General features: G+C 37.1%; 2 protein-coding genes across 3 annotated transcripts in view; both read right to left on the bottom strand.

The window, feature by feature from the left end:
• LOC111224361 (serine/threonine-protein kinase 4-like) overlaps positions 1–6,957 on the bottom strand; it is a 31,719-nt gene extending 24,762 nt beyond the window's left edge. Inside the window, exons 1-2 of the mRNA XM_022748820.1 lie at positions 6,616–6,957; positions 149–229 (exon numbers count right to left, since the gene is read on the bottom strand). Coding sequence (XP_022604541.1) covers positions 149–229; positions 6,616–6,659 — 125 coding nt within the window. The 5' untranslated portion in view covers positions 6,660–6,957. The remainder of the gene's footprint in view (positions 1–148; positions 230–6,615) is intronic.
• A 669-nt stretch (positions 6,958–7,626) lies between these two features.
• LOC111224362 (cytochrome c oxidase subunit 6C-1) lies at positions 7,627–10,823 on the bottom strand. Of its 2 annotated transcripts, none has more exons than XM_022748821.1 (3): positions 8,563–8,667; positions 7,944–8,076; positions 7,627–7,763 (listed from the first exon to the last, which is right to left on the bottom strand). In XM_022748821.1, exons 1-2 carry the CDS (start codon positions 8,665–8,667, stop codon positions 7,951–7,953), a joined length of 231 nt encoding a protein of 76 aa, XP_022604542.1. In that variant the 3' UTR covers positions 7,627–7,763; positions 7,944–7,950. The 2 variants fall into 2 exon arrangements, with proteins under 2 accessions (XP_022604542.1, XP_022604543.1); XM_022748822.1 differs by lacking the exon at positions 7,627–7,763 and adding an exon at positions 10,742–10,823 and having other exon boundaries at positions 7,951–8,076; positions 8,563–8,677.
• Positions 10,824–12,500: the final 1,677 nt, after the last annotated feature.

Here is a 12,500-nt window from a genome sequence, read left to right as displayed (position 1 = left end):
GCAGTGTTTATGTTGATGGGCACCGGAGGAGGGGGAGGAGCTTCATGCTGACAAACAGGAGGAAGACAGATCGACAGAGATAGACAGAGGGACAGAGGACGAGGTGTGATCTCATCTGTCAGGACTGTGTGACGCTGCTGTGACTCACCCTTCACCCAGCTTCTCCAGGATGTCAAACACTTCCTCCGGCTGCTTGGTGAGACTGTCCTCGCTCAGCTTCTTCAGCTGTCTGTAACCACGGAGACAGGAGACGTTAGGGAGATGGACGGACAAGAAAAAAAAGTTCAACTGAAACTTCTTCATGTCAACACAGTTCTTCAGGGTTCGGCTGCAGCTAATGATTATTTTCATTATTGATTAATCTGCCAATAATTTCCTCGATTAATGCAGAAGTCGTTTGGTCGACCCAGAGTTAAAGGTGACGTCTTCAAATGTCTTGTTTTATCTGATCAACAGCATAAACCCAAAAAGAATCAGTTTATACTCATAAAACAAGAAAACGTGGAAAGCAGCAAATCTCCCCAATTTCCTGTCAAACCATCAATTAGCTGAAACAACTGATCGATTAATTAACAAACTGCGTCAGCTCGGTCTCTCTCTCATTTTCACCTTTCCCTATGACTGATACTGTTTGTTTGTTTTTTTAATCCTGTTTTCTCCCAACAGATTTTCTAGCATTTCATAAAACCGTTAAATTAACATCTAAAAGTTCAACTATTGATTTGTTGATTAATATTTGCTCTGCTCTTTTTTCTATTTTCAGCAATTTAGAGAAAAAAAATAAAATTTAAAAATTTAAAACAACAAACAAACAAACAAAAAAGCTTTAAACCTCAGAAAGCCAATGTTTTAGGCTTTAATAATGAATCAGTATCAGTAACAGTTCTGAGTTGCAGTTAACAGGCAGTAGTTTGTTTTGGGTGTAACCGTCCACCTCTGCTCTGCTGCTGAAAAACCTCCCCAGATGTTTGATAAAGGCAGAAGACAAAAATAGTCTCCAACAAAAATAGATTCAGACGTGTCCTACATGCAGCCGACGAGCCGTTCTCAGGATGATTACAGGAAGACGAGAGGAGGAAATGTCAAATTAAACCAGTTTTTAATCAAAGACACAAACTGCTGCTCCGCTCACATCTGTGGTGTCACCCGTCTGATTCCTGCTCAGACGCCTGGATGCTTTCATACAGCATTTAATCTAACCGAGGAGTGTGTGAAAGAAGCTGATGTGATGGTCAACGTTTCTCACACACACAATTATTTATTTACATATTTGTTTTGGGGCATTTTTGCCTTTTTACTGACAGTAAGTGGTAGAGAGAGAGAGAGAGAGAGAGACACTGAACAATGGTCTCTAATAAGATCAATCCTTGTGAAATCATTTTAGAAAACTAACTCCCTAATTTAAGTTTTCTCATTAATGCCGTTTGCTGTTTTGCAGTCGATGAACCACAGTTACATCTCAAGATAATACACAGTGTGGTCTCACATCTCAACACTGATATTATATCATTATCTCACACCTCTATTTTGAAAGACGTACTAAGATGTACTAACTAGAAATTGAAAATCATATGTACCAGCAGGTCTCAGGAGGATGCACATGAAGGTTAAAGTTTACATGAGAGCAGCTCTGTGAATGGTCTTCACACTGGAGCTAGTGGCATTACACCAGGGTGGGGCAGGTCATCCCGCGGCAAATAAACTATGATTAATTTACTGTTGAGTAATAAGAGGAAAAGGGCTGAAAACAGCAGACTGACGTCATGTAGTTATGAACAAATATGAGGAATATTTTGTGCTTCTCTATTTCTGCTGTAATTTTGAAAATGCATATTAATTTGTCTGAAGAAATAAAACTTAAATTACAAAAAGAAGACAGGGCTCAAGCTACATCTTGATAATGTAAGCTCTGAACGACAACGTCATCAAACTGCAGCCAATCCTCTCGTCTGTCTGTTGATAACAGATCTGATCTGCATCTGTGGCTTTCCTCGAACCCTCTGAGCCACATTTCATTCTCCGCCCTGCGCTGCCATGCGCCCAGCTGATCCCAGAGTATCGACTTCAAGCCACAAACCACACAAGTCACCGCGCTGAGCGTTCAAATGCTAATCTACCATAGCAGCCCATAATCTGCGTTCCCACTGGACTCTGTGAACCTCTAAAATGCACTTTTATCTGCAGTGGCTCAAAGTTCTGAACACACCAAATATTTACATTTCTAAATTTAAAATGTCCCTCGTTTGTCCTCAGCTCTTTTCCTTATTTTTCTAGTGCTTCTATTTTTGATAGAAACAGTCTCAGTGCTACGGATCTGACTCCTACACTCAGAAACAACAGCTGCTCATAATGTCGTTCTTCTGGGACAAGTGAACCAGAAACACACTTACTTACTTTAATATTATAAATAAAGACAAAAGTTCCTCTGGATCTTCTGGATTCGAGTCAAAACACGTTCAAGGTTTTAATTTAGTGGTTTAATTGATTAAACTGGTTTAAATTTAATTAAAAGTAGTTAAATACCTTTCCAGTTTAACACCTTTATTTTAGGAAAGTTGAGCAAAAGAACATTACAGGACACTGGCTGCTTCCTTCTGTCTTTATCCTCAAGATTTTATTTGAAATGGTCAAAAAGTAAAAGTAAATTATTAGTTATTAAATAAATAAGCTAAATATGGATGTTGTGATTACAGATACTCGATGCTGATTACCTGACATGATCATGATATATGATATTTTTCATCTTTTCTTTGCAGTGTTGCAGTCCACCTCGCTACCTGGCTGGACTGTATGGAGATATTACATTTTGGGTATCGCTCAGGCCGACCTGCTGGTGCTGAACAAACGGTCAAACAGAATTAAAGGGATGAAACATGAGTGAAGGTTTCTCTGGAGGACAGACTGTGAATGTGATGAGACTCATTCTTGTCTCAGCACTAAGTGAGAGTCTTACACCAGCCTGATGAGGAAGCAGTGGATGACTGAGGGAACGTGATAACAAACCAGCCGAATGTTTTACCAGCATCCTCCTGATAACTGGACAGAAAAAGGAACCACTCAGTTCCTACTGTCAAACACAATAAAGTGAGCTGTCAAACCAGTTTCTAAATTAAACAATAAACAGAAAGTGCATCTCTCACCGTGTCCATGTGAAACATTACAACGAAGAGCTACATCATGTGTTCCTAGTTTTCTTATGTTGAGCGTCACTGTTCTGACACTCATACACTGATTTCTCTCAGTGTTGTGGAGTTTCCTACCGACTATGAATAATGATCCAATAATTATCCCCTCCCCCTGAAACAAAGACTAGCATCGTTATCATCATAAAACATTTATACATGTATATGAAATAAAACATTAACCTTCAAAGAAAAGGCTGTGTGTTTAATGAGTGTGACTTCAGGCTGTTTCTAACCCATGAGATGAGATGAGTCAGGATCTGTGGCGCTCACCACTTCAGCTAAACGACTTCCTGGGGGAAGCTCCGCAACTCTTTTCATTATTAATTAACAAACAAAATCTCGTTTTTGATTAATTGATCGGCCACTTCTTCTATAAAATGCAAATCCTCACATTTAAGAAGCTGGAACCAGAGAATATTTAGCTTTAAAAATGACTAAAATTATTCATACATTATGGAAACAGTGGCCAATTAATTTTCTGCCAAAAGATGAATTAATTAATCGACTAATTGCTTCAGATCATTATAGGATTACTGGTGGAAGTACTAATGAACTATCAGTGGTAGAAAGTAATTGTACTTAACTTTTCACTTCTACTTCACTACATTTCTCTAACAGCTGTTTAGTTACTATTTTTTCTAGATAAAAATTTTACAAAAAATAGTGATGATGAATTAATATAACAACACTTTGAAAAGGAGTTACCATTACACACAACAACAAACTGTACTTTTGATACTTGAACTACATTTTGCTGATAACACTTTTACTTTGGTTAAAACTTGTCAGGCTGCAACTAACAATTGATTTTATTATCAATTAATCTGCTGATGATTTGTTGTTTAGTCTATAAAGTGTTGGAGAAAAAGACCCAATCAACAGTCCAAAACCCCAAAATATATAAAACAGAGAAAAACTGAAAACCTTTACATTGGAGGATCAGGAACTTTTCAAATGTCTGGCTTTATAAATAATTAATTGATTAATTGCTTCAGCTCTAAAGTCTCTAATATATTTTTTATATTAGTAATAATTTATTTAATTATAATTTTACACTGTGGTGCTGCTACGTTTACTTCAGTGAAATATATGGGTAGTTGGAATCAACACATTCAGGATTATTCTGTAGTTTTACTCCTGTCTTGCACTGAACTTCTCCAAATTTGAATCCGGCTTTTTGCTGAGCTGACGTCTGGGAGCAGTGGTGCACTGACACCAACAGACTGACACACACAGTGCAGGGATGACAAAAGTTATTATAATATTATTATATTAGAATTATTATTAGAATTATTATACAGTTTTAAGGTGCAAAGTTTATGCAAATAAAAGATATTGTTGATTTTTGAAGTGAAGAGAAGTAAATACAGCCCCGCAGCAAACACACATGAAAATGAACGTCCTGCAAACGTTAATACACCATTACTTTTTTTATCATTAACTTAAAAACTAGAAAAAAAGCAGCTTGCAAACAGTTTCTGGAGCAGCTCAAAGCCTTTCTGTTCTTGACTGGTGGATTTTCAGCCTCTTCCTGCAGATCCCCTCAGGTTCTTATATATTTTAGGTCTTTAGGAACTTCCCACAGAGTGTCAGTGGTGTTGAGCTCAGGGGACTGTGGGGGCCGTCCCCGAGGCGTCAGCGTGTATTTCTTGAAGTGGTTCATGGGGGATTCTGAAGTCTGCTTTGAATCATTGTCCTGACAGAAACCAGACTCTTTTCACTTTCATTTTTTGACTGACTGCTCTCAAAGAACCCCAAAGAAGAATATTCCCACCCAAAACATGCCACAACTACTGTTTAATTATTTTCAATTTTTTAAGTTGTGTGCATTAAAATTTGAAGAAAGACTCATTTTAATGTCCATCTGCTTCAGGGGATCTATTTACTTATTTTCACTTCAAAAATCAAAATAAGAAGTAGTTTGACCAGCAGTGGCTAAACTTTTATAACTCTACGCTACATCTGAAAACAAAGTTAGCATTTCCGTTTTATCAAGCAAGTTATCACTCTTTGCAGTGACCTAATTTTTTCTTCCACAAAGCCAGTATGAACCCACCTGACGAACCAGCTCCTCTGTCAAAACCACACCACACAACCACTTTCAACCCAACACACACACCTCACCAACATGAGTGCGCCCGTATCTGCTCTGAGCTGACGTACTTACAGCAGCTGAGCCACGATCAACAAACACAGTTAAGGCACTAAATTGGATCAGCAGAGCTTTGATAGTGACAAACACCAGGGATTAGACAAAACAGATCAACACAACAGTCACTGAGCTAATTCAATAAGAGGTGGAGATTTATAACATATTTTAGATGCTTCTATTTATTTCAGTCCAAGAAACGAACAAGAAGCACAGATGTTAAGTAGTTTTACTATAACACAGGGCTGCAACTAATGATTATTTTCATTACTGATTATTTTGTAGAAGTAAATAGTAAAAAAAAAATTTCTATAACTTCCCACAATACAAGTTGACATCTTCAAACCTCAAACTGACATCTGTCATCAGCAAATTTTTGGCACTTTTGCTTAAAAAAATAAATGATCTGTCCACTGACTAATCGAGTAATCAACTAAATGTTGCAGATCTACAACAATGTCATTGGTTATGTTTTTATACAGTAGAGGAGCTGTAGTTATTACTACATACATTTAGTACATGTACATTACGTATAAGTGGATTACAGTCTTAATGTGTTTACATAGTGATTGTAGTGATAAATATGGAGATTTAGAAGAAAATGTTACAAAAAGTTTAAATGACATTTTTACTTTAACAATCAAAATGTCCTTACTGTACTTTGGTAATTTGATGTGGGTGTCTCTAATTAATAATTTGTGGTGATAAGATGTTGTATTTGAGGATTTCACTGTAAAGTTTTATGTTATATTTTCTTGTGTTTTGTCTTTTAACATTTTGGCACCATATTGGAACTAAGTGTTTCTATTACATGTTTCTATACTATATTATAACATTCATGATGGAGGATTCAGCATTAGTTATATTACCAAATACATTAATAAATGCTGACATATTCTTATATATACATTATATAAACATTTATTAAATGTTAAATTTTGATCACAAATGATAAACAGGTGGATTGAAGGTGAAGTGTTAATATGTCAGTATAAATCCGTGACCCTGGTCCATAAAATAGTCCTCACCTGGCTCCTGTAGCCCCCTCTCGTTTTACATTAACGGTTTAACATCAACGGTTTAACGTCACATACAAACGGTTTGCTATGAGACTCGGTTGTGTAATGTCTCTAACTCTCTGACTCTGACCGCGTATCTGTGTCTTTTTCGGGCTTGTTTTGAGCCCAGCAGCAGCAGCAGCTAACTTCAAGCCACACACATAAAGTCAATGAGGATGTCACGCATCTCAAACCGTCTGTTTTCACTCTGAGCTAACGTTACCTTCGCGGGTGATTCCTCATCTGGACTTTGTCCTTGTTCTCCATGCTGTCCTCCCGTGTGTTCGCCGCCTCCTTTTCAGTCGCCTGTGGTCAAACTTGACCGAGTTTGTCAACGATTCAAACCGACGGTTGACGCCGTCTGCTAACGCTAGCAGCAGCTAGCAGCAGTTAGCCCGTTCAGTCAGTGCGGCGAAAAAAACAGCTCGTCTGTTCATCATTCAGTGAAACGAGGCTCGAGCAGCGAACAAACTTCACCCAGCTGCCGTGTCCTCGCCGCCGGGTTCATCCTGGACAACTTTAGACTTGTTTGACAAACCGCTCGGCAAAACGCCGTGACATCCAGTTGAAGAAACCAGGAAGAGTGAGTGGAGGAAGGCGGTGCAGACAAAGGCTGCAGTACAGGAGAGCGTCGGGAGGGGGCGCCACATTCACTGTCCTGCTGTCATACTGAATATTAACAAGCGCAATAACAGTAAATATAAGACTTTAGTTTCATTTAATCTATATACAACAATAATGCCTAAAGTTATTGTCCTGAGATTCTGCTCCATCTTCACTATTTTGTCTTCATTTTTATTAGATTTTTAATATCCTACCTTTTATTTCTGGTTTGAGTCACTTTAATACGTCCTCTGCTTTAGTATTTTATTATTTTATCTTTGTCGCTCACTTTAGTGTTTCCTCAGTGCAAATTTATGAGATTCATCATATCGTTTCCTCAATTCCTGTTTTATTATTCTTCTTTGTTATTTCTATTTATTACTTGGTCATTTGTTATTCTGTGTAAATATATATGTGTGTGTGTGTGTGTGGGGGGGGGTTATTGCTATTATTCTATAAAGCACTTTGTTACATTGTTTATATAAAAAGTGCTATACAAATAGTCTGATCGATTCATGAGTGCATCTCATCCTTTTTCCAGATTATTTGGAAAATTAAATCTACTTCTGTAAAAATCAACAAGTAGATTATATAATAGTTTCCTTTCATGAGCACAAAACAAAGACAAAAGGAGTTTTACATTAATAGAATATTTTATTAGAGGAACAAAACAGCATAGCGAAGTTCACATCTAATCAGTAAATAACATCCAAGTGGGCAAGAAGGAACTTCATCCTCAGACCTGGAACGAATGATGGGAGAGAAGAGCTGGAAGAAGAAAAAAAAAAAATTAGTTGTTTTTAATATTTTCATTGAACTGTGTATTAATCAAGTTTTTCACAAACCCAGATTCTGTATTTTTAAAATGGCACCTGTTCCTGAAGAAACCATGTTATTTTTTTTATAGCCTTGAACTTCACATTGATCCATTGATCTGAAAAGACTCACAGAGCGTTTACTCCCCAGAGGGCCGCACACTCTCGAAGATGCCGGCTTCCCTCATGGCGTTGAACTCTTTGACAGAGTCGTACGTTTTGTAGAACTCAGCGTAGGCCCGTTTCCTGGGCTCTGTCACTGTGTACTGTGAAGATCAAAACAAAAAAACATCTGTTTGTTCACAACTTCAATCAAACCATAAAGAGAGAGAGATGACTGACAGGATAGAATTAAGGAAAATGTTAGAATTAAGTTTTAATTTTTCATGTTTCAAATAGAGGAACTGAACAGATGTGAGTGTTGTGAGTGATGTGAGGTGAAAACGTAGCAAAGAAGATGAGTTTTATAAAGAAAACATAGTAGTATGGACGTAGCCTCAGCTCTAAACACACATGAAGCTGCAGTGTGTGGTAGTGGCTGTGCTGTCTCTATTGTGTTACTTATATTGTGTCGCAAAGATTAAAACATCTTTCTATATATTCAACGTAAAACCAGATAAATCAGATGCTGATACTAACTGCTCACACAGAAGCAAATCCATCATCAACTCTATTAAGTGTTACTTTTTTTAACCCAACAGTGTGATCTGATTTAAGGGCGTAGCCTCATGTGAGTGTGTCGTTCCCCTCACCTTGAATGCAATGGCAGCCCCCAGAGACAGAGCGAAAGCGATGGGCAGGTGAAACCTCAGACGCTTGGCCAGCATCCCCCTCATCACAGGCTTTGGCAGAGACATGATGGATCACCTGCAGGAGATGAAGACATAAATCAATCTATGACGTCAGCATTTGAATCCCTACGACATAACTGCACCAAATAATAACAGTGAGGAGCGACTGTACAGTGAGACAGCACTTTTTTTGATCAGTCTCCTGCTCTACGTCATGTGAAATATACAGTCTCTCTCTCATCAGCTGTTTTCAAATAAATGCTGTCAAGATGTTATCACATGGAGTTACTCCTTGTAATTTTCAGTTTTGCAGAGTGCAGCTAACAGAGGTGAAGAGTTGTGAATGAGCCGAGGTCAAACTCTAAACACAGAGGTCATTATTAGTTCAAGTTTTACATCAGTCTGTTTGATCCTGTGTCATGTCATTTATCACAAAAATGTGCCCTTTGTTATAAAATGGGGCTAAAACTAATGATTATCTTCATCATTGATTACTATGTTGATTATAATCTGAATTAGTCAACAATGGTTTAGTCTATCAAACAAAAGAAAACAGTGAAATACCAATATTAATATATTAGAGCCTTCTAATGTTTCATTTTGTCCGACCACCAACACAAAAATATTCAGTCCATTACAATATAAGAGAAAAGCAGCAACATCTCACAACTGAGAATCTGGAAGCACCAAATGTTTGGTGTTTTTGCATTTACAAAAGAAATCATAATTTTGGAGAAAAGACTTGGAGATTCATTTTCTTCTATCAGCAAATATATAAAACAGGGACATGAGATTATTGTCTGATGAGAATTCTGAAACAAACTGTGTCTGCAGTTGTTTTTCAGTGACTATAATTGAAATGGGAGGTTATGAATCCTTGAGTTTGGCAAAACTGAGGTAGAAATGTTCTAAATTCTGACACATGAATCTATAAAACATCAGTTAACATAGCAGGGGTGATCGTGATAGAGAAATTAGCTCATAATACGTGTTATGTGTTTTGCGATGGTTTCCAATAGTCATTTTATCTAAATTGACTATCACCAGATTATGGAGGGGTTACTTCATTAAAAAATAGCTGATATTGGATTTTCTTTGTGACACTTTCAGTCAAACATGTTGGTTTATAAAGCAGTGACATTACTGATCCATTATGACCCGGCCAGACTCTTACTCTGTTGCAGAGTCAAAACTAAACATGGAGAAGCAGCAGAAAACCTGAGGTCGATTCCACCTTTTCTTTTTGCTTTTTCTGTTAGCTGCTGCATTTATTAATATCCTGCACTGTAGCTGCACTGTCATTTTTATTCTCCCTTTAACTCATATGTCTTCATGTTTTTTTTTTCCACAAACAATTTAAAGGTTTCACAGACCTGACAGTGGGTTTTAAACAGCTTTAAATCTTTAAATTCAGTTTCTGAGGAGCAAAAACCGAATCACTATTGTAAATGCTGAATCAGAGTCTGAGTTATTTGGAGGTCACTACATTAAATCAGTCTAACAGATGGACTGTTGTGTTTAATCCCGGAGAAAATGTCAGTGTGTTTTTGTATGTTATCTGTATTAGTAAAAATGATCTCTGTCTGTGTTCACGTGTTATACATTGACATGAAATATTAACGAGGCCGACAGAACTAATTTAGTTCCTTAATGCTGGTCAGAACTGCTTCTGTATCAACACATTAATAAGGACCTTCAGCAAAGTGCCACTAAATATACATTTAAGTTTAATATTAACAGAAAGTAAAATATGTTCTACGCCAGCAGCTGCGTTGCAGGGTCGTTAGCATAAAGTCACAATAGGGACACGACGTTTAAGTCCTCATCTGTTCGTATTATCATAGTATTACTCATTAATGACATAAGGGGCGAAAAGTATAAATGTAACCTGAATATTTAACGTTAAAGTTTGACTAATCGTTAATACGCAATGTCGGATAACGGCAGCATGAGCTACCGTCAGCTAGCTGGATGAAGCTAACTATTAACTAGCCGGCGACAACATCAGAAAGAGACAAAAATCAAAGAAACTGATCAAATCCGAGAGTCAGTGTTCAGTGGGAAAAGTTAACGGGTTAAAATGTTATAAAGTGAAATTTAACACAGGGGTTTAAAGCAGTTTAGTTAGAGGAATACTCACAATTGGACTCACGACCTTCACACAAACCGCTAACGTACTATTCTTACACCGGAAGAGCTTCTACTGGAGCCACCGGGGGACAAAGTTAAGCGAGTCCTGCGAAAGCGAAGCGAGGGCAGTCGAGGTCAATGTGAAAACGGACAGACAGACAGCCATACATACTTTATCCACATGCGGTTGTCAGTTTATTAGGTTCACTGAGTCAGGCTTTAAATCCTCCTTGGAGGTTGTAATGTTCAGTTTGTGCTGAACTGTGAAAATAATAGGAACACTGGTCATCAAATTTGGGACTATGTATTAATATATTGCACTGCATTGTCATTTTTATTCTTCTGTTTAACATGTCTTATTCTATTTAACCTTTTTCAATCTTGTATTTTAATTTACTCTTTTAAAATCCCATATATGTGTCTTTATGTTTTCATTCACTATTTAAAGCACTTTGAATTGCCTACTTGATTAAAGGTACTATACACATAAACCTGCCTTGCCCTAAGGTCTATTAACTTCACACACATAGAAGTAAACAATAAACATTCAGTGTGTAATGCAATAAGTTACTTTACATGCATACAGTAGGTAGTTATGTGCAGTATGTGAATGTAAACACATCTATGCAGCTTATGCAGCCTGCTTGTATTTATATTTGACAGTGGGGAATAGTTTAGCCCTGATCCAGGATCAGGATCCGGTTCTGGATAAGGTCTATAAACGGTTTTGCTGGAGTTTGGAGACACACACATAATAATAATAATAATAATAATAATAATAATAATAATAATAATAATAATAATAATTCACTTTCAGTTTTCTTGAGCTGCAGTTTGCCACCTGCAGACCAAACATGTTGTGGTGACACAGTCAGACCACCAGAGGGAGGCAGAACAACACTGACCAAACCCAGGTGCGTGTCTCCTTCTGAAGTTTTAATGAAGCTTTACTGAGAACATGTTTGCTGAACACTTATATATATTGAATTATATGTTGTCATTTTTCAAGTGTGAATGAAACCAGTGCACCCCTGCAGGATAGTCTTTAGAGAAACGATGCATTCTGCGTAATGTAGTTACATTTTATATAGGAAAATCCCATTGGTCCAAACTTATGTAAAACTATTTAATAAATAATGTTTTTATTTTCAATTAACACGTGACAGAACATTCGATATGTATTAAAATGTGTTTATTTAATATTTTCCAAAAGATATTTCATAAAGATTTACTGTTGGAATTATAATTATTTAGTTCCCATTGTTATTTCTTTATCAGTGAATGGCTGAGAGAGAAGCAGTGACCACTCACACTGGCTTTATTAACATATTTTATTGTAAAAATACTGCAGACTGTTTACAGTTGAGTGGACAAGCTTTGCTACACATATGCAGTAAATAAAAAAAACAAGTTTAAACCTGAAAAAAAGTGTAATTTGTTAGTTTTCAGTCTCATGAAACAGTTTCAACATGAACAACAAACCAAACGCTCCATCTGTCCCACACCTCAACATCTTCTCTTCCATAAAGTGCATTTCAATAAGAGTGAAGCACAGAGCACTCGGCCATTTAAAACCCGCAGAGAATCTCACAGGCTCCATGAGAGTGACTCAGGATAATAATCGTTCTCTATTGTTACATGAAAACTTTGTGTCAGCACAATGTCGACTTCTTTCACTCGACCAACATCCACAAACGATACCAGCAGAATTGTGTTTTTTAAAAGAATAATTTGAGATTTTGGGGAAAATGCTCCTTCGCTTCCTTGGA

Source organism: Seriola dumerili, unplaced genomic scaffold, assembly GCF_002260705.1.
Source record: "Seriola dumerili isolate Sdu_G_001 unplaced genomic scaffold, Sdu_1.0 BDQW01000133.1, whole genome shotgun sequence".
NCBI classification, from domain to species: Eukaryota; Metazoa; Chordata; class Actinopteri; order Carangiformes; family Carangidae; genus Seriola; species Seriola dumerili.
This window is presented reverse-complemented; position numbering and strand designations above follow the sequence as displayed.